This window comes from Larimichthys crocea, chromosome III (assembly GCF_000972845.2).
Source record: "Larimichthys crocea isolate SSNF chromosome III, L_crocea_2.0, whole genome shotgun sequence".
NCBI classification, from domain to species: Eukaryota; Metazoa; Chordata; class Actinopteri; family Sciaenidae; genus Larimichthys; species Larimichthys crocea.
The window spans coordinates 13,484,766-13,508,920 of record NC_040013.1 but is presented as its reverse complement, the minus strand read 5'-3'; the positions used below and the strand labels follow the sequence as shown (position 1 = coordinate 13,508,920).

The 24,155-nt window shown below is 42.7% G+C and overlaps 1 protein-coding gene across 4 annotated transcripts; it reads left to right on the top strand.

Moving 5' to 3' along the window:
* The first annotated feature begins 1,681 nt into the window (after positions 1-1,681).
* Positions 1,682-22,889, top strand: map3k4 (mitogen-activated protein kinase kinase kinase 4). 4 transcript variants are annotated; one of them, XM_019275673.2, is made up of 27 exons: positions 1,688-1,958; positions 7,434-7,621; positions 7,719-9,148; positions 10,775-11,035; positions 11,495-11,647; positions 11,809-11,966; positions 12,191-12,307; positions 12,409-12,508; positions 12,663-12,746; positions 12,842-13,111; positions 13,208-13,357; positions 13,767-13,928; positions 14,184-14,317; positions 16,478-16,556; positions 16,664-16,742; positions 17,439-17,532; positions 17,882-18,004; positions 19,253-19,353; positions 19,448-19,528; positions 19,623-19,814; positions 19,912-19,982; positions 20,088-20,204; positions 20,288-20,447; positions 20,570-20,692; positions 21,003-21,109; positions 21,654-21,833; positions 21,953-22,889. In XM_019275673.2, the coding sequence occupies exons 1-27, from the start codon at positions 1,927-1,929 to the stop codon at positions 21,971-21,973; spliced, it is 4,767 nt and encodes a 1,588-aa protein (XP_019131218.2). In that variant the 5' UTR covers positions 1,688-1,926; the 3' UTR covers positions 21,974-22,889. The 4 variants fall into 4 exon arrangements, with proteins under 4 accessions (XP_019131220.2, XP_019131218.2, XP_019131217.2 ...); XM_019275672.2 differs by having other exon boundaries at positions 1,690-1,958; positions 7,716-9,148; XM_019275674.2 differs by lacking the exon at positions 1,688-1,958 and adding an exon at positions 2,061-2,281 and having other exon boundaries at positions 7,716-9,148.
* The last annotated feature ends 1,266 nt before the right edge of the window (positions 22,890-24,155 follow it).

Below are 24,155 nucleotides of genomic sequence, written 5' to 3'. Positions count from 1 at the left end.
AATCACAAGTTGGCTTACTGTATTGGTTGTCTTTGTATCATCCATGCATTGCATTTTGTTATTTTTGGTGCTGCGTCTAAAACTGAATCAGGACAATGGCCTCAGGGGTCATTGTTCTGATCTCACTGTACGTCATGATCCCAAAGAGAGGACACAGTTCTCTGCTTATCTATAATTAATGCTAAAAGCTTGACCTATGAAATTTTCCAGCTGTTTTCGTGTGACATTACCTGAATCTGTCATGGTACTATACACAATGAAGACTAGAACAAACCAAACAAGGCACACTACACACATTATCCGCATAACATCAGCTCCCATTACTCCAGAATGTATGTGATAATTAATCTGTTACTGCTAGACATATTTTTGTGTGGGAAAACACCTGATATGTATAGTGTCTAGACCTGGATCCATTTAATTCAAACCATAGATTCAAATGGCCACAGTTTGTGGGTGATGCAATGCAACATCATAAATCAATCGTTGAGGCGGGTTCATTCTGGGCCAGCTGGACTTGGTTGTGGATCTAAAACAAAGTCCAGTTGCATTCACAGACACCATAAATCAAGCTCATACTCAAGTTATGAGTAAGTCATTTTTTTTTTGTGAGATCACATGCAATTAAATGTGCATTATCCCAGTGTCACTAAATGTGTCTATGGAAATGTAAAAGCTGTCCCAAGACCTAAGACCACCAGGGGCCCCCAGTGCCCCACAGTATGAACTGACCTCTCAAGGCCGCTTTTGGAACAGTTGCCCTGTGTCAAACACAGTTTAAAGAGCATTATTTCAGCTCACACTATGCACAGACCGTGTACATTTCTAAATTAATTTGATTAGTGTATTGCAAACATGCACTCACAGTGTCACAGCATAGGGATACTGCAGAGAAGATTAGAAACTTAGGTTAGTATTCAGAATCAGGTTTATTGCCAAGTAGGTTTTCACATGCAAGGAGTTTGTCTTGTCTTGTATTCGGTGCAGAACAAACATGAAGTAAAATATATAAGAAAATAAAAATCAATATCTTGATTTTTATCTTCCTAATTACTAAAATATATCTTTTAATAATTGATTTTTATCTTCCTTATATGTTTTGTACAAAGTTTTGTACTGACTGTGCAGGGGTGTGCAAAGTATTCACCTGGTAGTGTGCAAAAGAATATTTTAAATGTGCAAAATACATATGAAAACATAGTAGTCCAAAAGATGTTGTTAAAACGTGTGTGTAAAAGAGTCAGTAGATCCTATGTTAATGCATTTTTTTTGCCCCAGGCCACCCCTATCAGGTTCATCTGGTAGCAGCATACTGGTTGCATTCACTCCTCATCATACAACAGACAAGGCGTTGCAGGGCCCCTGACATCATGTCACATTGGGCCCCCCGTACTGTAGAGCTGTTTGCACTTAGTACTCTCTGATGGTGAAGGGCCATTTGAAATTAGTCTCTCTATTCTCCAACCAGGTTGTGAATAAATAATTAACTGAAATGATCCCACGCAGTCATTTGGAGCAGATAAAAGAAAAAAAAAATTCCACTGCACTTTTTTAAGTATGACAATTCGTCATGTCAAGTCAAGATTCGACCTTATGATAACTGATTCACTGTGACTGTGCTGTGAGGTTAAAAACAAGGACTTGGGAGTCATGCATAGTTAGAGACACAGTTATGACCACACGCATATGACCCATCCGGGTTGCCGTAGTAATGCAAGAGTGTGGCACTCCTCCTCAATGAACGTTGGAAAGATGGCGACGGCATACGCACCAGCGAGAGTCAACTGTGCCGGCGGATAGAAAGTGCTCTAAAGAGACACAAATCCGTCTCTCTTGCAGATATTTACCGGTGCAAAGTCTGTCTGATATCGCTTAGTCATGGTTCAGTCCATGCACGGCTAGGATCAAGAAGCCACTGCTTTGCTAATGGAGCCACCGGATCGTAACAAGCCCAGCAGGTATGCGAATTTGTTGAACAGACACTTACACCATCAGGACCTCGCACTTGCCAAATAGGGAGCTGAACGTGACACTGCAGTCGGTTGTATGTGGAGCGCTTGCGCATCCCTTAGAAATCGACTTCCTGTCAAATAGTGGTACGCGTGCAGTAAATGCATTTGCAACAACTGGAGTTGCAAACTTTTTGGAGCAACATTTTTTTTTTCTTTTCCTCCAGGCAGTACCTCGCTGCAGATATATTAGCTTGAGTCTCGGTTGCTAAAAAAAAAGAAAGAGAGAGAGAGCGCGGAAAGAAACCAAACAATGCTCTCCAAATGATCAGGTAACATTTTACGCACACTTCTCCAACCACAGTGCAACATGTCAGGGAACAAGCTAGCGAACATCTCCTGTTAGCTGTCGCTTGTCACTTTTTTTTATTGTTCAACCCCCCCGCAAGCAGAAACTACCCGAGCTTGAAGCCAGATAAGTTTTGCAATGCGGTCTCATGATGTGGACTTTGTAAGCGTGTTTGTTTGTTACTTGATATCGCCGGGACCACCGTGCATTTCAGCACAAACACCGAAGCCCAAACTTCGCTTGGCTTCAGCTAGCATGTTGCTCCACTGTTATTGTTAATCCTCCACCTAGACTCGGAGCTCGTGTTGTTGTCTCGCTCCCCGCTGCTGAATCATGATCTGGGCTCGTTGATTGTGAATGTTTTGCACTTAATGCATTTTTTTTTCTCCCTTCCCTCCGCCCTCGCTTGGATCATTATTTCACCTCGTTCAACTTTAATTGACAATCTGTTGCAAACGTATGTGCATGTGCAAGCAATGTTTCATCATCCTGCGTGAGATCGCGGTGCTCAGACTGCAAGGTTACTAAATGATATATTTCTGCAATCTCGCCTGGAGGTGGTGGGGGATGCATGTTTTTGTCATACGTGCGCATCTCCTAATCGAAATTCCGCAGTGTTTGCCCCTGACCGCCGGCAGACAGCCCCTCAGGAATCCGCTGTTATGTCTTCCCCTCTCCTCCCTTCTCCTGCTCGCATGCAGCTGTGTCTGCAGAGCATTTATCACGTTTGGATCAGCTCTGTCATCTGCAATAATCCTGCTTTATAGCAAGTGGCTTGTTGTTTTTTTGTTGTTAGTAATGACTGAGTACCATCCAGTTGTTATTCTCCTGTGGCCACTTAGTCCGAAGTGGACACAAAAACAGCCTGGCATGATTGTGCAATACTGACTGTCCCTCTTACTGTAATTGCTGTCAGGCATTGTTGCACGAAAAAAAGAAAAAGGGAGCCATTAACAGTGCTATTTCTGGAAGTATGTCAGTGTCACACAAAGTTGACTTGATGACAAGAGAGTCAGTTTTATATCAGTGTTTAATGTGCATGGAAAGTTTGGTCTGAAATGTAAACATGATCTAGAGAGCCTTCCTAAGTCTAAATCCGGCTCTGCTGCAGAATTTCTACTATAATAAGTACTGAAATTACAACATAGAAAACCTGTAAACAATAAAGGTCAATGGCAAAAGCTGCATAGTTTTCACTACACCCTCTGTCCTGTGATTTAATCCAAACGATCCTGACTGAAACAGGCCTCGTAACATGCAAAAAAAAACCGAGTTGTCTTTGTTGCAGACGGAGCCTTCTGTCCACCTCGGATGAGTGAATATGCTTTAACACCAAATGTGAGGTTGTATCATGCTGCCGACTGTTCTGAGAAAGACGAGTTATGTGCTTGATTGGTAATCAAGGGCCCTTGCTATCATTGCAAGTACAGAGGTCCTTTTGTCGATAATGTCTCGTTCTCAAAGTCAGCGAGAAGACATTGTGGCTCACAAGCATTCCAGAGATTTCAGGATGTGGTGTACTGTGCGCAGTGGATGGCTGCCTGGAGCCCCGGAGGCACGATGGGCAGAACTCATTAATGCCTGCATTTGCCAGGAGCACAGGCTGTAGAGTACAGATGGACCGTCCTGTAACATTTCCTGTCCGCATCCTGTCGCTGCCCACACCTGCTTCAGAGAAATTGGTTCTGCCGTCGCATTCTGTCACTCGTATCTGTCACTTCCTTTTAAACAATAGGATCTTTGTAAACTACTAAAACCATCGAGCATACTGACACTGGTGCAAGAGTAAGATCGTGTAAGGTGATACACGACAGAGACAGGAAAAGAAAGATAGTTAAGCTCTGTGGAATAATGCGCTCATCTGTGTGCTGTGACACTTAAGATGTGCACAACTGCATGAAATTGAAATGCAAGTTAAAACTGACAGAGGCGTTGCTTATAACTCTACGGTTTCAGATATGATGTCGGGGTGGAGCAGACTGCTGCCTGCACTGCATTTATGATGCATAAGGTGAAAAACATGTCATTACACCATTTACCTCATGCTGCAGCCCACAGTCTGAAGTCAGTGTCTGCATTTAGATACATTTAGATCACATGACTTGTTGTGATTGATTGCACGAGCTTCCACTGCTACAGTACGGTCTGTTTTTTCCTAGACTGTGGATGTTTCTTGGTGAGGCCAGATAATCAGCAGCAGCAGCAGCAGCAGCGTTTCAGAGATACACTCTTGTCCTTATGAATTCAAGTGGTTGTTTGCATATAGTGTCACGTCTTGCAAGAACAAACTCTGTGCATGTGTATTATGCTTTGCACACAGTTAGGAGAGGTTGGGAGCTCCAATCTTGGCAATGTCACATTGTCACTGTTCCAGAGACGGGTGGGGTCAAGTACGTCGTGTACATTATGATTTCTGTTAAGGCTACAGCACAAATTCTGATCGCTGCATCAGCTCTGCCTGTTTATCAGGGATTGCCAGCAGGCCAGAGATTTATGCTGTCATATACATGAGCTACACGTCTGTGGGGAACTGGGCACATGCACAAATAGCTTTTCAATTCTTAACACCTCAACAATTAACCCTGGGCTGAAATTAGTAGCCAGCAGACACATCCTTTTTTTTACAGTGGGGGGGCCAGGAGGGTAATCAAAATCTGGATTTAGCCTACCGAGCGTCAGTTATGCCAGCAGGACCTAATTGGCGGAGAGTGTGCTCTTACAAAACCCGGACCACCTTCTCCTTTTCCTCTTGATTTAAAAAAAAAAAAAAGCAAAAAAAAAAACTCCCTTTAGTTTGGGCATTGTGAGCAAGTGTGCTCACTAACCAGCTGTGTGCTATTCAGCTGTGGGCCTCACGGGCCACGTGTCACAACCATACAATAGAGTGCCCCTTCCTGGTACAATAGTGTGGATGGTTGGTGTCAAAGGTCAGGCCCCCCTGACTCTGGCAGCCCTTGGTATCGCTGCTTCAGTCGCTCTACAGAAAAGGCTCTCGGTTTTGTGCTGTTTATTATGCACTCAGTGTTTCTGCCTAGGGGCTCTAGCATTCCACTGGCCTTTATTGGAGCCCCAATGAGCCATCAGATGAGCCATTGAGACCAGCCAGACACCATCTGCAGTGATAATTCACTCTTTGCAGTCAGGCAGGGACAGCTTGAAGACCATAGTGTGTCCATGGTTAACTGCAGGGCATGCAGGCCAGAAACTTTGTCTGAGTGCCCTGCGCGTAGGTTTAGGAAAAAAAGCAAAGAATTCACATGAGGAATTTGCGCAGTCTTTACTGCAGAAGCACAATCTGTGCTTGAAGTGTCTCATGGCAACCAAACAAATAACCGGCAGTGATGGCGTCATTGGTTCCGCTGTCATTCCTGAGTGATTCAGTCATGCTGTTCTCCGTAGACGAGTGTCTTTTTTAAACTTTGTCTCGTTCCCTCTTACATGCATGTACTATTTCTGTCCTCAGACGCCACCCGCCCCGTGCACGCTTTGGACTGTTTACAAATGTATGCACAATCTGATCTTCCTTGGGATTGACGCAGTAGGAGCATTTACTGGACGTCTATCTGCGTTCTTTATGCAGTTTCCGGATACTTTTTTTTTCTTTTTCTTTTTTTATATCGCAAGAACATAGCGTGCTAAATGCGTTATTGTGCCTTCTTGTGCCTGCATACTGAAAAGATCACTGTTGTGTCCTGCTCCTGCAGAACAAGCCCCTTCACAATTTCCCCTACAACGCACTCATAAAGGCACCAGTGTTCTTTCATGCGAGAGTTATTCTGTAATTGCGAGACTGTAGTGGTTAAGATGGTTTTGCTGCTGACGTTATTCTCGCAGCATGTTTCATTCATGAAGTCCTGATGCATCTGTGATCTTATAAAGCTGCAGGATTTGCAGCAGGTGTCTGTCTGCCCTGCGCATACTTGCACAGCTGCTCCCAGGGGACTCTTGTTTGTGTGAGCATAGAGACAGATTCTGCAGTGGGGCAGATGGGCAATGTCTCTCTGTGTGGCTCCTTTTTTAAAACCTTAAGCAAGTTATTTCCCCGATTACTCCCCTTACCACACGCACTCCCCCAGTGAGTGTGTGCCCCTTTCAACTCCATCTGCACGGACCCTAACAGGCACGTGTTGGGGAATGCCTTTCAGTCATATGATGGATGGAGGGACACATGGTGACGAGCATATAGAACGCCCGTTTCATGCCCCTCCTCTTCTTTCTCTTTTTGTTTTTGTTGCCGGGGTCAGACCTTCCAACCTTTCACTCTAATCCTATTAAAAAACCCTCAGGAAGGCATTAGGGAATAAAGCTCTGACATTGTAATCTGGAAAGGCGTGTGTCTGCACTCTCTGTTTTCTTTCTCTTTTGTTTTTTTCTTTTCCCTAGAGGGAAGTGTTTCAAGTGATTATAGTGTTTCCTTTCTTCAGAACTAGATGCAACATACTGTCCCATGGACGTCCATTACAGGAAACTTTAACCGCGATGTTCCCTCATTTATTGTTGCTCAATAGTACCCACAATCACATGAATGTGACATTCTGTTTTGCATTAGCAATGTGCTCGCATATGGTCTAATTACTTATAAACGCTCCGAGTGAGTAAGCCTCTGTGTTCCGTGAAATCTCAACTTGTGCAGTATGGTTGATGACTTAGCAGAGAGATTTAATGAGGGTTACTATTTCTCCCTCTCTGGTTGAGCCATTATGTTTACCTAGACCAAGAGAGGGTGCCAGTAGAGAACCCACAGCTTATTATCCTGCGTCTGGAGGGCTGTGGTCATGCACAGAGCATTGCTGCTGCACATTTGGGAGGCAGCCAGCTGGGCTCCAAAGGACAGACAACTCGTCAGTCTGCTGTAGGTAGTAGCAGACATTCAGTCTAGTTGCAGTTTAGCAACCTGTTTGCCATGGCATTAGGGGGAGATTTGCTGCACACCCTGTTGTGGGTACAAACAACCCTGCACTGTTTGACCTTACACATGCATTTCTCTGGTGTGCTTGCGATATGACTGAAATTAGTTTCAGAATGCCAAAGCATTGGCTTGCTGACAGTGTTAACATCACTTCCTGGTAACTGTGCTTGTTGTTTAGTTTATAATAGTTGATCTTGTCTGCCACAATATTATTAACTGTCCACAGGCAGGCCAAGCCAGTGCAAGATGCATCCCAACAGAACTCTGCGGTGGGTGAATCCTGGGACTCTCCCAGCGAGGAAGAGGAAGCTCTGTATGGCACTTCACCTCCTTATAACCCACGTCAGATGAAACGCATGTCTGGCAAACATCAAAGGAGCCAAGCCAGGAGTGCTGGTCGGTCTCCTAACAAGGGTAAGTTAATAAATCAACTTGAAGAAAAATTGAAATATATATTTTTTAAAAAGGTTTACATACATTGTGTATTTTTCTGTTTTTTTTTTTTTAGCAGACCTTAGCCCATCTGGCCTGAGAGAAAGTCCCAGGCCAGTGGAGACCCCTGAAGAGCACAGCTACAAGCAGGGCAAGAAGCAGAGGGCCACACTGCGCTCCACGGAGAGAGACCACAAGAAGACCTTTGAAGGCGCCTTCATGCTGGACCCACTCTCAAAGTCGACTCATTTCGGTTCCCTCAATATGGATCCCAGGAAGCATTACTTGAGCTTGGGTTGCAGCAGTGGCAAACTTCCTGTGTCTATGCCCCATATGGCTCGGACCCACCGCCAGACCTCCAGGACAGACTGTCCTGCTGACCGCCTCAAGTTCTTTGAAACTCTGCGGCTGCTCCTCAAGCTCACGTCTATGTCCTCCAAGAGGAAGGAGAAGGAGCAGAGAGGCCTGGAGAACATGGCCTTCATGGGTCACAACAACGAGGTCATTTGGTTGGAGCTGCAGGCTTGGCATGCACGGCGCTCCACCGGCGACCAAGACCTTTTTCTTTTTACTGCCCGTCAAGCCATCCCTGACATCATCAATGAGGTGCTGCACTTTAAGGTCAACTATGCCAGCCTGAGAGGGGCCCAGTGTTCAGTCGAGGGGGAATATCAGAGTGTCCCAGATCTAGTCTGTGGAGAGGAGAGAGAGCCTGCCGTAGCAGAGACCAACCACTGTGGAGTAGATCCCTGGGGCTTTAGTGCCTTCCCCTCATCAGCAATGAATGCAGCAGAGCCTCTGGGCTCTGGCGCTGTTTGCAGGGAGCATCTTCAGCGCCAGCGGCTGGCATTTGAGCAGGTCAAACATGTTATAGAGTTGCTGGAGTCAGTGGAGGCTTTGTACCCCTCTTTGCAGGCCCTGCAGAAGGACTATGAAAAGTATGCAGCACGAGATTTCCAGGGCAGGGTGCAGGCGCTCTGTCTGTGGCTCAATATCACCCAGGACCTCAACCAGAAGCTGCGTGTTATGGCAACTGTGCTGGGCCTCCATGATCTATCTCGTATCGGGTGGCCTGTCTTTGAAATCCCCTCACCTCGCTGTTCCCGTGGCAATGAAGAAGAGGACAATGAGGAAGACGAGGAGAATGACTCAACAGCCACTTTTACAGCTGAAAGTGATGGAGAGGACAGGGATGCTGAGGAGGAGGAGGAGGAGGAGGAGGTGGTAGTATTGGGTCACATAGCAGAGGGAGAGTTGTCTCCCTCCCTGACTCCTAAATTTGCCCGATTGTTGTCAGAGGACGAGTTTCTCCCAACTGCTAACGCAGTAAGTGCAGAAGTGATTGCGGGAGGGGGAGTATTCTGCCCCACAGCCATCTACAGACCGTTTGTGGATAAAGCTCTGAAGCAGATGGGGCTGCGTAAACTGATCCTCAGACTGCACAAACTGATGGACCGCTCTCTTCAGAGGTCCAGAGCAGCACTGCTCCGTCACACTCCTGCACTGGAGGTAAGGCTTTTATTTCTTTAGCTGCACGCATAATGATCTCCACATAATTTATTTGAAGTAATCTCGAACTTAAACAGAACTGTAATGAACTTAATAAGATTCAGGATGGATCCCTCTAAATTGTGCCACTATTTGTGTGTTACATAAGCTTACTTACAAACAAGTAACTGACAGCAATGAACATATATTTGCAAATTAAATTAATATGAATATATAACAGAAATACACAATATATTAAACTACTAAGAAATCATCACAAATCATCATAAACATACAGAAATAATAACCAATTGGTTAATCAACCTTACTGACAGAAAAAAAAGACAACTATTTTGATCTTTGGATTTTGGACTGACGAGGCAAGCAGGCTATGCACGGGATCTATGTGACTTGAGAATAGCAATTTCCATGTTTTATGACTAAATATTGAAAAACAAATTCAACAGATCAACCAGAAATTTGCTGGTTAAAGCCATACTTACAGCTTTGTCTCACTTTTTTTTTTTTTGCATACGATGAGAGATGTATGCCTGTTTTAGTAGTTGGTTAATTGGAAGAAATTGGCTCTGATTATGGCTGAGCAGCCTCCACCACTCGCGTATAGACGTACTGTAGTGACTGGTGCCTATAAGCACACACACACACACACACACACACACACACGTTAACTGAGGCAATATCTACCAGTGAGTGATGGTCCTTATCTTGTCAGACCCTTAGAACAAGCTTAAAACGTCTGTAATTCATAGGTCGCCCATTCTACAGAATTATTCTCCAACTCCATCCTCTAACTTAATTACCCCTCGGGCCAACTATGAAACCGCCTGGCTCCCAGGCCGGCCAATCCCTGGAGCCGACATCACCACGCTGTTAGGTAACTCGAGTTGTTGGAAAATCACTAAGCTTGACTATTAGACTGGAGTGATGTCACTTTGATTTACCGTTAATCGGCTTTTTCCTGCGTCAAACTGTCATTATCGTGTCAGCCTTTTAAAATCCACTATTGATCGATCATGTACTGTTTATACTGTAGGTGACTACAATTGGTTTTGTACAAAATAACCGTTGGATCATTTAGGTTGATAATAATAAGGCTTACTCAAAGATGCCAAAGGTAAAATTGTATGTCGGGCAATATTCATCTTGTAAATAATAAAATGTCAAATATGAATTTAAGGCTGACATACAGTTGTATTACGTGCAGTGAAACACAATGTCATGCTCCTATCTTTGTGGTTAATTATGTAAAAACATAACAGTCAGATTTCAGTTACACTGGTACTATGGTGCACTGCTTCAAAGTAATTATGTCAGCCGTCTGAAAGTGCTGTAAAAAGGAGAGCAAAAGCAGTCAAACAGCTAACTGTCGTGTTCACAGTGCAAATGGCAGTAATTTAATTAAGGAAGCAGCATTTCTTCTTACAAGAAGTCTGAACACTATAAACAAGAAGAAGAGAAGAGAAGGTTGTTACTGAGTCTACTGCAATGCATAATCAGCGCATCTACATGTTGGAAATGGTGAACTGTGACCAAAACATTCAGTTTTTTAGGGAGGTTTCGTGTTGAGCACTGGTAAGCCATGGTGATTGTTGAATTAACTTCACTGGACCTATCTTTCACCTGCAGTTTGCAGATTTCCCTGACCCCATGCTGTACAGTGATTACCTGCCAGAGCTATCGCGCCATGAGTCCTGCAGTGGTCCGGCACATCCGGAGCTTGGGGCAGACCAGGTTTCCTGGGTGGATTTGCTGGACATGGATCTCCCGTCCTTTCGGCCAGCGTTCCTTGTGCTGTGCAGAGTCCTTCTAAACGTCATTCACGAATGCCTTAAACTGCGACTTGAACAGAGGCCTGCTGGGGAGCCTTCACTGCTCAGCATCAAACAGGCAAGCATAGCACATGAAACTCACTTTAGCATCAGAATTGAATGACTACTCTGTACATGCTGCACACTGAACGATTGAATGATTTTCCCACCTAGCCAGTGTAACTTCTCTAATTGTTTCTCTGTTCTCTTGTGTTCATGGTTATTTTTCAGACAAATGAGACAAGAGAGTTTGGTGTGGAAAGTGAAAGTGAAACTTATGTTCAGCTAGAAGTGTAAAAGTATTTTCACATCTTTATGAAACTGTGGTAAACAGATTAGACTATGCTGGGTTCACTGTCTGGGTAAATAATTGAAAATACTACCTACACATGTTCTCTCTATTTAGATACACATTTGCCCAGATCTTGTATAAAGCTGTGTAATTCATATTACTGGTCAGCACTATTCTTGAAGACAGTTATACAGGGCAAGTGTGTCATAATAGTGCTAATCTCTGTGTTATTGTTTTGCTCTGCAGTTGGTGCGTGAGTGTAAGGAGGTTCTTAAAGGTGGTCTTCTGATGAAGCAGTATTATCAGTTCATGCTGCGAGGCGTGGTGACTGATGCTCAGGGCTTGCAGACGAATGCCAACATTGATGAGTTTGAAGAGGATCTTCACAAGATGCTGGTGGTAAGACTCCCAACCTTTCTCCGTCCCCTGCTTTAAGTCACAGAGTTTCAAATTAGATTTATTTTGGATTTATATTTATTGCAAAGAAAGGCTTTATACATTATTGAAGTTGTGCACCAAAGATCCTGTGGTTATCTTAACATCTGTCACTCTTTTCGTAGGTCTACTTTGATTACATGCACAGTTGGATCCAGATGTTGCAGCAGCTGCCTCAGGCCTCTCACAGCTTAAAGAACCTGTTGGAGGAGGAGTGGAACTTCACCAAGGTCATCACTCCTTACATTCGAGGAGGGGAGGCCCAGTCCGGGAAGCTTTTTTGGTCAGTCACTTGCTTGCAAAGCATAAGACACCATAAGCAAAGTCATGTTGTGTCAAGTGTTTGTGAGTGAGGAGTGTGGATTTGATTTGAGATTGATTTGCGAACAGATCTCTTAAAGGCCTTGTGTGAGCATGAGAAATTATTACAGCAAGCAGAACAAACAATACTTCCAAAAACTGAACCTATTCTTCTTTATTCTTTGTGGATTCTTCTGCTCTCTGCAGTGACATCGCTGGGATGCTGCTTAAATCCACTGGAGAGTTCCTTGATGCCGGCCTGCAAAAGAGCGGTAATGAATTCTGGGAAACTGCAGATGACAGCACCGCCTCAGATGAGATCAGGTAAGGGGATCATATGAATATTAGATTTCTGCTTCAGTCAGTCATATTGTGTTTGTTCCAGAAGAGGTGCTTTAAACTTTGATTATTTTTGATTCTTGAAGGCGGTCAGTTATCGAGACTAGTCGGTCGCTCAAAGAGCTGTTCCACGAGGCCAGGGAACGAGCGTCCAAGGCTCTCGGCTTTGCCAAGATGCTTCGCAAGGTGAGAGACGGCAATGAAGAGCTACCACTACCTTGAAACAGAAAGCCATAACAGTACTGACTTTGCAGTTTATCTGTGACCCTGTTTTCTCTGCACGCCAAAGAACTGGGACTGTGTGTCCTGACACACAATTTGTTTGCTTCCCTCTCTGCAGGACTTGGAAGTTGCTGCAGATTTCAGCATCACTAATGGGGTGACTTGTCTCCTGGAGGCACTGAAGAAGAGAAACTATGTCAAGGTGTGTTTGCTTTTCTGTTAATTTTGTTTCTGATATTTCTTTTTTGTCCTTAACACATTTATGTATCCCTTTTTAAAAAATATATATAAATCCAGGTTCAGATTCCAGGCTTGGAGGAGCTGCAGGTTTTTGTCCCTTGTGGCTTGATGGGTCAGCGGCCTCTCATCCTGCAGCTTCTCAATGCTGCTGCTGGCAAAGACTGCTCCAAGGAGCCTGATGAAATTGCAGAGGACGAGGCCTACCTGCTTATGAGTAAACACGGAGCTGGGGATTCCACTACTGACTCTGACTGGGCTCAGTGGGATGGAGAGCTGCTCAAACTGGTTCCCCAGATGGAAACTGTTGACACTTTAAGGGCCATGAAGGTATGTGACTTTTCTTTTTTTTCTTTTTTTTTTACTTCAGTCTGTCTGTGTGGTGTCAGTGTTTTCAAGTCTCTCACTGGTCCAATGTGCTTTCAGGTAGAGAATGTGCTCTTGATTGTGATGCAGTCTGCTCACCTGGTGGCCCAGCGAAAGGCCTTTCAGCAGTCCATGGAGGATGTGCTCACTCTTAGCCGGGAGCAGACATCTAGTCAGCCACTCATTGCGAGTGCGCTGGAGGAACTCAAGGTACTTGCATAATCACACACTGATGATTTGTATCTTGTGGAAAAATATGTGTCTATTTGTGTTGTTAAAGAGAGAGGTGCGTGATGGCGTCCTACTTTCAGATCTGTTTTTCACCACAACTGCTATCAGTTACCCTGAATTTCTGCTACAGTACGTTACCTAATAAAAGACACAGTGCTACTATCATGCCAGATGTAAGTTATTCTTAAAAGGGAAGTCACTTAACTTTCATATCTGTTACTTTCAGAGCCACAATAGCACATGGTAATTTCACACATAGATGTTATCAGTTTTCCAGTTTTACCGATCACTCTGAGTCTGAGGTTTTCTGCAGAACCATATCATTACATTATTATTAATAATAAAACAAACACCTCTTTCTCTTACGTCTTTCTTTCTCCTACCACAGGATGAGGCACTACAGCTATGCATAAAGATCAGCACTGCCATTGACCGAGTGGAGTTCATGTTCACCACAGAGTTTGAGGCAGAGGTGGAGGAGTCTGAGTCAGCCACTCTGCATCAGTACTACAGGGAGGCAATGATACAGGGCTACAATTTTGCCTTCGAGGTAACTGAAACACAGTCTATTTTCTTAAAGGCACATCTGATATAATCCTCTGTCTACTCAGATTTTTGTCGGTCAGAGCTTGTGACATAACAGTTACATAATCACTTCTCTGCCTCTAATGTGTGTGTAGTTATGGGTTCTGTTTTTCAAAGGGATAATAAAGGCACATGAGGGATGAATTGATTGTCATCAGTCATCAGATGAGGGGAAGTTTAATCCTAAATATCCTTTTTGTTATTTTGTTGTCATTCACAGTACCACAAGGAGGTGGTGCGGCTAATGTCAGGGGAGTTCAGACAAAGGATCGGGGAGCGCTACATTGCTTTTGCCCGCAAATGGATGACCTATGTCCTGACCAAATGTGAGAGTGGCAGGGGCACCAAGCCCAGGTAAGCCTAAAACTTACTGTTAGAGTTTAGCACTCGTATATAGGGATGGGAATTGAAAAAGATTTTTACGATTCCGATTCCATTATCGATTCTGCTTAACGATTCGATTCTTTATTGATTCTCTTATCAATTCTCATTTTGGGGAAAAAAAGGAGAACAAACTGTTTGATCAGCATCAACTTTGTTTAGTTAGAAGTATCACGACCTTACAAAACCAACAGCGCGGTCAAAAGAGGCCCACAGCCTAGTAACGGATGTGTAACTGTGGCAAGAAGCACATGGCACTAACATGGTAGGCTGCTGCCACTGCTGCTAGGTTGAGATTCATCTCCAGTCCGAAGCGTTTCAAAAACACAACATTCATTTAAGAATATTGCATGTTGTTTACTCAAATGTTTCTACATGTTCGTCGTGTTTCCTCCCGACGCTGTTATCTCCACTTTGCAATGATTGCAAGTCGCCCTGTTGCCATCTGTTTTGGTAAAATGCAGCCAAACTTTGGAGCGTTTGAACCGAGTGGGTGACATTGTTTACTACTGATTGCACTGGATGTGCGAAACTTGCGTAAATTACGTGGCGTAATTAGTCGTGCTTGCTGGAATTGAGTGTGCGTAACTTCTTGCGGAAGTTACGTGACATAATTTGTGCTTTCTGGAATTGATAAGAGAATCGTTAGATAAACTGCCAAACAATTCCATGGAATTGGTTCTCGATTCCCATCCCTACTCATATACATTTAATTAAGTCATTTATTTATGTCTTTTTGTTTGCCCTCTGGTTGGGTGCAGGGTCTGCTGAGGCAACATTTAAGTGTTTGAGTGTGTTGCTTAGGGATGCTTAGTGGAGTATTGCTGTAAAGAAAGTTAAAGCCAGGCTGACTGGTGTGGCATTAAATCAATAATTTATTAATCTCAGATAAATAAATTGACAGTGTTGCACATCAACGTAAGCAAACGGCAGACTTGTACCAAAAAAGTTGTTATCGGTCCAGTTCATAGTAGTTCACTGGATTTTGTTTGTATGATAAATTCCTCATTTGCCCTTCTCTTAGTTATTTTTAGAACTATTATTAACTGTAGAACCATATTTCTCTTCTGGTTATTTTAGAGCTTTGAAATACATTTCTGTTAGTCCCCTTTGTCAAGAGCTTCCATTTTGAGCCATAAAAAGCTACCATGGCAACATTGTAGTCTGATAATAGAGTGAAGCCTTTAGGTAATTTCATGGAATGCAGCTGCAAAAGCAGCATGACATTTTCAAGGCGTAACAGAAGCTGTTTTTAGAAATTGAGTACAACTAAAATCTACTCCATAATTATTAGCAACTATTAGATGTATGCTCAGTATAATGCAATTAAGTGATACTCTTGTCAGAAAAACATAAATGAATCGCAAAATCAAGAGATACATTCATAAACCCTCCTAGTACAAAATGTTGCTCCTAGTGACGGAAATCTTGATTAGGACATTTTTATGTGAATTAGATTAGAAAAAGATAAGATCTTTGTGAAGGATAATAGTTATTCACAAAGCATCTTAGTCGCCAAGAGGGCACTAAAACTGTTAGGAGTAAGGAGAAGGACTTTTAAGACTTTCTTAAGCCGAGGAGAAAGGCACCAACTCTCCAGATTAGATTGTGTGGAGATCATGTTTGTGGTTGATCTCATTAGAGATACAATCATATTTCCCCACCTAATGCTATAACGGCAGAAATAAAAGTGATTACAACACTTGGATATTTGGCAAGTCGAAAATGCAACAGTGATATAGGCTATTTTCAATGGCTTACAATTTCCTCAGCAGAGACGTTGATTTCATAAAGTAGTTTTTAATAATTACACTGTGTTTTGATAGAGACTATTCTGTGATTAGGCAGCTGCATTGATTTCCATCTAATCACATCTTTTGAAAACAATGCATTGTACAGAGCTTACAGGGTCAAGTATACCTCTTCACTCAAGTAAACATTTTAGCCTCTTCCTTGCTCAGAGTTGCTCTGAGAATTTTCCTAAATCCCCTCAAGCTGCTGAGAGCTTTCTGGAAATCATTTTCTTAAATAAACCCGCACATTTCATTCTGTTAACACACGTAGGAGGGAATGAAATGAGCAGTAGCAGAAAGTTTTGGAACACACTAATCGACTGCCACGTTTCACCTACAGGTGGGCGACTCAGGGGTTTGACTTTCTTCAGGCTATCGAACCTGGCTTTATATCAGCATTGCCAGAGGATGACTTCTTGGTAAAGTTGCCTGTTTTCTTCTTCTCTTTGTCCTTGTCTACAAATTGCACAGCAAAGTATGCTTGGAATATGAAGTATGTATAATCATTTGACTTGTCTTTCTCCAGAATTTGCAAGCTTTGATGAATGAATGTATTGGACATGTGATTGGAAAACCTCATAGCCCAGTCACCGGCCTGTACATAGGTAAGATGCTCCTATGAACTCTTGGTGACTTCCACATCTGGAGTTCAGGATTTAATTCCGTGTTTACACTCTATGGCAAGTTTATAAGCTGCGTGTCATGCAGACGCAAAGCAGGCACACTGGCAGCGAAATCAGTTTTCTGTAGAATAGCAGAGAGGATGTAGATGACCTGACGTTTGTTAGTTTGTGTAACCCCCCCCTGGTTACTCAGCCTCTTGTCAGCAACTCCATGCTGCTACTCAGTGGGCAATAACAGAAAGCTGTGCTTCCCCCGGGCAAGTATGAAAGTGTGCTACTGTGACAGTGAAGCAGGGTGTTGCTGAAAAAGAGCATATTTGCTCTGCAAACGTTTCCTGATTTAAATGAAGACAGAAAACAAAAACAAAAGAAAAAAAAACGGGCCAACTGTCGAATGTTACAGCCTCGTTTCTGCCTTTTTAAAGTAGCACAAAGTAGTTTACTTATATATATCCAAATAATCTGTATTTGACTTGTATGGAGTAAAGTAACACAATACACGTTTTTTCATGTGGTCACATAATAACCATTGGATGTGTTTGTTTGAGCACTTTGCCCCCCCTGGAGGAGCAGAATTGATGTCACTTCTGTGACGTTACTTCACAGATTTCTTTCATAACCACAAAAAAAAGGTGTTTTGTAGGTGGCTTGACTAAATCAAGCTTTTTTTCTTTTCAGCTCCCAGAAACAGTCCTCGACCTGTAAAGGTGCCTCGCTGCCATAGTGACCCACCAAACCCCAACCTGTTCATCCCTAATGCTGAAGGTTTCAGGTAGGTGATCACTGTTCAAGTTTTGACAATAATCTGTGCCTAATGCCTAATTTGATGTTAATACTCTGTCCTGCATGGCTCATTACTTTTTTCTTTTTTTTTTGCCTTGTTATGTCTTTGCTCTGCAGTTGTTCAGCTTATGTGTGATGTGAGCTTCTGTTTGTGTGTGTGCTATGAGTGGTTATTTTATTATTTGTATAGTGTCTGTTGAGTGAAAGTGTCAGAGTAAGCGTGCGTGTCCGTCCCTCAACCAGCCACCCAATCACACCCCTGAACATCTATTCACACCCTATGCAAGCCACCTTACCTCCCAAGGCAGAGCTCCTCAGATTGTTTTTTCACCACACAGCTCTCGAAGTCTCCCCTGCGACCTCCGGAACCAGCTGTTCCCCAACGGCCCTCGCCCCGTCCCTCAGGGCCCGGGGGAACAAAGCAACACCAAAGCACCCAGCAGCAGCCCCAATGACGTCAGGTAGCCATGCCCCTAAGTCACCTGATTGCTGTCAAAAGTCAGCCTCAGACGCAAAAACAAAAGCCATCACCATATGATAGCACTCTTATAGAGGGATATATTTTTATATTCTACTTGTTTTTGTTCATGTTTTAGTAGATCCCAGCATCAAGTTGAATCTAGCCCTCTGTTTGCATCTAAACAAACACTATGAATTTGGACAGATATTAGATCGACTGCCATTCTTTGTAAATTAAGCATTTCCAGGCTCTGCTTGACAGATTCAAACAAAGCATAAACCTTTTGTACATTTAACTTATGTTTGTACATTTAGTATAAATCTTTGGACAATAGGAACCCTTTTTTTTAATGCATTGTTGCTGTGTTTACCACATGGTTGTTCAGATTTGAAAAAAATACTGACTTGCTGCAGCTTCAATGAAGTTCTAGTGGATGCAGCATAAAATATGCATGGCATTGATTGATTTCTAAAAAAAAAAAAAAAAAAAAAGTGTCCTATCTCAGAGTTTTAGTCTGTTCGGCCTTAAAACAGCCTGCAAAATTTCATTTTCAGATTTTACAAATAACATTTTCAAATAAGAATAAATGGTCTTATGCAAGTCTGGTCAAGGGAAGAGACTGTGATTGTTGTGCGTGGTGTGAAAGTGCAAAATAACACGCTCTACCTCATTGACCGAGTGGGCTATGATATTCCGCTTTAGTGCTATTAACATCAGTACTGCTTTGACGCTGGTGATTCACCACCTTTTTAGATTTCTGGCTTATTTCTATGTGCTTTTGAAGTCAGAACATGTACTCGAGAGATCTAACCTTCAAGATGTTTGAGCTGATGCATGCTGAACTGGTAATGGGTTTCAGAAACCATATTGAGAATGTTTGTCTCTCGTAAAAGGTCAGGTGTTTTTTATATTGTCTTCCAGCACATAATTGTGTGTATTTTATCAATTGGATTATTTATATACTTTGCAGTATTAATTTTATTTTAAGCACAAGAACATTTTTTCCCAATAGCGTCTGAAGTTGAAGATGATATCTGTCCCTTTGTGAGTCAGTGGCTCTTACATGATTAAGATGCTTCTATGAAAGAGTGTCCTGTACTGTTCAGTCTTTTTGTGCGCATCATTTTATCGAGAGCATACAAATCCTGGCAGAAAGGATTTGTCCATTAACACAGAAAGCCCCAGATTGAAACACACAGTCTGAAATCAGTAGTTTTTAAATGAACCACAGTGTTGCATGTCCTTGCAGGGGATCCAGTTTCCATGAGAATGACCGCCTGTCGTCGGTTGCAGCAGAGTTGCATTTTAAATCTCTGAGCCGCCACTCCAGCCCCACAGAGGACAGAGAAGGTGGGTGCAAGGACTGATCTGCAAGGTTTGATTTACGTTGTGTTGATAAATTGTCCTGATTGGCTGAATTTTCTTTTGCCCTTTCTTTCTCCAGAACCCTCTTATCCTAAGGGGGATCCTAACAGCACTGCACGCCGAAGCTGGGAGCTTCGCAACTTTATCAGCCAGTCCAAGGGTAAGATTGTCAAGTTCTGATGCTTGTTGAATAAAACATACTATCAGGACTGTTTTTTTTTTTATTAGAATAAGTTTCCTGCCTCCTATCTTAGACACAGCAGCAAGGCAAAGCCCCATGGAGGCTGTCCGTCGCTCCATTCGCAAGTTCGAGGACAAACGCTATGCTGTGATGAAGCAGCGCAACATCATCGGCCAAGTGTGTCACACACCCAAATCCTATGACAATGTCATGCATGTCGGGCTCAGGAAGGTGACCTTTAAGTGGCAGAGAGGCAACAAGATAGGTACGACTAGCTACGGACTCCTTTTCTTATGAGGTGGCCTATTAACTCACACACAGGCAGTGACTTTTTATTTGATTTTTTTTTTTTATGATAACAGGTGAGGGCCAGTATGGGAAAGTGTACACCTGCATCAATGTTGACACTGGAGAACTAATGGCCATGAAGGAGGTATGTACCCCAGCAAGATCAGTTCAGTAGTTTTCAAAAAAAATGCATGTAGTAATAACACACTTTTTTTTTTCTTTCTTCTTATTCTTTATGTTTTTCATCCAGATCCGATTCCAGCCGAATGATCACAAAACAATCAAGGAGACTGCAGATGAGCTGAAAATATTTGAAGGCATTAAACACCCAAACCTGGTGCGATACTTTGGAGTGGAGCTCCATCGGGTAAGACGACATACAGTTTATTCAGGCATCACGTTTTGCATACCGGAACAGTTTGGTATAAACTTCCATGCGCTCCCCTGTAGGAGGAGATGTACATCTTCATGGAGTACTGTGACGAGGGCACCCTGGAGGAGGTGTCCAGACTGGGGCTGCAGGAACATGTCATCAGGCTCTACAGTAAACAGATCACTACAGCCATCAATGTCCTCCATGAGCATGGCATTGTCCACCGCGATATCAAGGGTCAGTGTCACACGGCTCTCTCACTCTTATATTACATATTTTGTTGTTATCAGATATGCAGAAAGCTCTAAATGAACGCGGCATCCATTTAACCTTTTCTTTTTTTTTTTTTTAAACATCAGGAGCCAACATCTTTTTGACATCGTCTGGCCTGATTAAGCTGGGTGACTTTGGCTGTTCAGTGAAATTGAGGAACAACACACACACCATGCCAGGGGAAGTGAACAGCACGCTGGGAACAGCAGGTAAGAATTTATATCGGGTGTCTTTGTTGTATGCCACCACCAGAGGTCACTGTGGTTTGATATTTTTGATGCCTTGAATCATCGGAAATGTGTGTTCTTGTGTAGTCATGGTGATGAATATGAGATGCAGACGTTAGATACTCAATGTACGCGGTTATTCGGAATCTATGTTTCTGTGACTGCTGTATGGATACAACAATCTTCATTTTTCATATCAAACATCACAGGGATTATGCTGCATCGTGTCAGATTATTATTGTATTACTGCTTAATAAATTCTATTGCTGTAACTATTTTCTGTCTTCATCAGCATACATGGCACCTGAAGTCATCACCAGAGCAAAAGGGGAAGGTCACGGACGAGCGGCGGACATCTGGAGTTTGGGCTGTGTTCTCATTGAGATGGTGACTGGAAAGGTAAAGAGGGATGCAAGATATTTTTGTCACACTCAGCGCTTTCTTGAAAGTGCAAAAAAAGCTCAGATTCTTACAAGAATTTTTCTATGCTGCAAGAATTCTGTTGGTTTCTAGTTACAGAGGCGACAGGTTGAAATACCTGCTCCGTTATAATTATTAGTTTTGCAAACCTTTGTAGATCACCTGTCCTTTCCAGATACAAATATTATTCATTCAGTTAAAACAAGCAGGTTTAACTTATAAAAGTCTGGCTGAAACATTGTTTGTTTATTATTAATAAATAAATTAAATGTATTTACCTAATAGCTCTTCACTTTTACTTCTACAGTTGTGAAATGTTATTTTGGTTATTTAAAAATGCTACCTCACAGTTACAAAGCCTACTGATGCTTAAACCTGTCGAAGGCAAATTCTTCACACATCCTTGTGGTTGTTATTTTATTTCCCCCTTTCTTACCACTTCAAAAAAGACACTGCACAAAAAAACAGAAGTAAAAACCACATAGAAACTGATGTTGTGTTCTTACTTTTATCTCATCTGCAGAGGCCCTGGCACGAGTATGAGCACAACTTCCAGATCATGTACAAAGTGGGAATGGGCCATAAACCCCCCATCCCAGAGAAACTCAGCACAGAGGGGAAGGACTTCCTTGGTCACTGTCTGGAGAGTGAACCCAAACGCCGCTGGACAGCTAGCATGCTGCTAGACCACCCGTTTGTCAAGGTGAGAAAGTGCCTTGGCGAACCCCACTGGAATCACATGGACGCTTTTTTTCTAACAGATGGTTAAACTGGCCATCCGACATGTTTCCCATTAACAGCTGCTGTCTCGTCTTGTTTCAGGTTTGTACGGATGAAGAGTGAATGGAACCTCCTCTGCGGCTTTTAAGTTTACAAATTAAAGCACTACTGTACATGCTGATGGCAAAAAGGAAAAAAAAGAACTGTGGACGCTGAGAAAAGGAGAAGTTACGGCTGAAGGCACATGGAGTTAAACTGAGGAACTAATATAAAATCATTTCGGAGGACAACTGGACCTATTGAGTATGAGGTTGTTGTGTCTTTATGTACCCATGGACTGGGCCAGGGTGGGACTGTACATACTGTAAGAATAGGATTGGCTTTAATTCTTGTATAAACAATATTGTAAAGTTAAATAACTATTGCCACATGTGTTCTCACTGGTGAAAAGACCTCTGAAAAGGCATTGAGGAATACTTTTTTTTTTTTTTTTTAACAAATGGGAGGGGTTGGGTGGGGGACAAAATCTATGGCACTTTTAAACTGTTAACCCAAGGGGCAGTTGAGTAGAGGGATGAATCTTATTTCAGTCGTCCTGAAAGGCTGAGGCTAAAAAAAAAGGGTGTGGTAAGCCTCACAGAATGAACGGAGACGCTGGTTTACCTTTATGAAATGAACACCATCCAAATATTCAAATAATTTATCACTTGTCATTCGGCAAGCGTGAGCACTAGGAAGGATTTTTTTAATGTATTTTTCTCTGCCTTTGCTGAGGAGTAAATGTCAATTTGGAGCAATGTTCAAGTCTACTGGTCGCCGTTGAAGAGCTGTTCATGTGACTGGAGCGTAGCCAACTGAGAGGAGAAACGGGGCCTGCTCTCCCTCCCTGCTGCTGATCACAACAACAACAACAAAAAAAAAACATCCACACAACCAAACACAGACACTGACACACACCACAACTTCTGGTCCTCTGCTGCTCTTACAGTGTTTGCTATGTACAAACAATATTAATAAACCAATCGTTTTTTTAATTAAACGTGTATTTTCTTCCACTTTTCTTGACACCTTGAGCTCCCGAAGCGTGCCGGTAAGACACAAATATAGGCATCGAGAATGGTTGACTGCCTTTGTGAAGTGCTTGTCTTTTTTTGAGTCCATCGGCAAAACATCACGCCCCTAAGTATCATCTATGTGACAGAGTAAGAACAGTACTCTACAGCTACTGACGTAAAAGCCTCATCTGATGCTGACCCAGCTTTTTACCAGCTCTGTCCAGCCACAGAGGTGGCAGAAGTACAGAGCTGTAGATGATCGGGTGACACAAGAACTGTGATTTCAGCAGCTGCAGAGGCCCACTGTACAAGTTGCACAATTTTAATGCATTAAAACACAGCCACCTAGTCATGCCACACACCTTGCACACAAGATACTGTATCACTCAGCTCTGTCAAACAGAAATATGTGCAGTGTTGTCTTAGGGTGTGACCTTGCAGCCTGCTCTTACATCAAAGTAGAGAGTCAAAACTGCAACGACACTATACAGGAGAACTCTGTCAGTTTTTATAGTACATTAAGTGCAACTTTTTGGGTAAATATTCTATATACAAGCTTGAGCCTTGAAATATGTCCATTATTGGCTGCCCCCTTGGCTCATGTGATTGGTTGGAGAAAAAAAAACTTTATTTAAACATACCTTTGTAGTGTGTTTTATGATTACCCTGATAAACCACAGCACATAAATCTGTCATTTGCATTGTTCCTCATAGAGTTGCATGCAAGTTTTACTGGATTTTCTCATTTCATTTCCTGAATGGGGCCTGTAGGTTTGAATGTAAATAAACCAACATGACCTTTCAAGGATGAGGAAGTTGGCGCCTGCATCACCAACTATTCATAGCCTAACTCATAACTATGCTGTGATTTTGTGAGAGCGCTCCCTATAAGTTGAGGCAACTCGACTCAAAGTTTACATACACGTGTTAAGCAAGAAAATGGAAAACCACAATACCTCATTTTAAAAAAAAAGAAAAGAAACTACAATATTCTGCTATTTAGTGTGCTTCTGTTTTTTTGCTGGCGATTCAAACTGTGATTAGATTTTTGGTGCGTCTGTGTGTGCTTTTAAAATTAGTATGTGCACTCTCGGGCAGTAACCCTCAAATGTGTTTGAACTGTAAAATGATCCTGAGTCATGCTGAACTGTTAATGGGTTTCACTGGGCACACTGTAAATTAAGTGAAATCTTTTGTGCTTTGAAATATCAGATGGTTTATTCATTGTCTAAATACTATGATAACCTCTT

What these genes read in the sequence shown, in the direction of transcription:
- map3k4 (XM_019275672.2), top strand. Translation starts at nt 1,927, where the DNA reads ATGGAGCCACCGGATCGTAACAAGCCCAGCAG. An exon ending in GTCACACTCCTGCACTGGAG is followed by an intron (nt 9,149 to 10,774) that starts GTAAGGCTTTTA and finishes TTTCACCTGCAG; the next exon opens with TTTGCAGATTTCCCTGACCC. An exon ending in CTTTATCAGCCAGTCCAAGG is followed by an intron (nt 19,529 to 19,622) that starts GTAAGATTGTCA and finishes CTCCTATCTTAG; the next exon opens with ACACAGCAGCAAGGCAAAGC.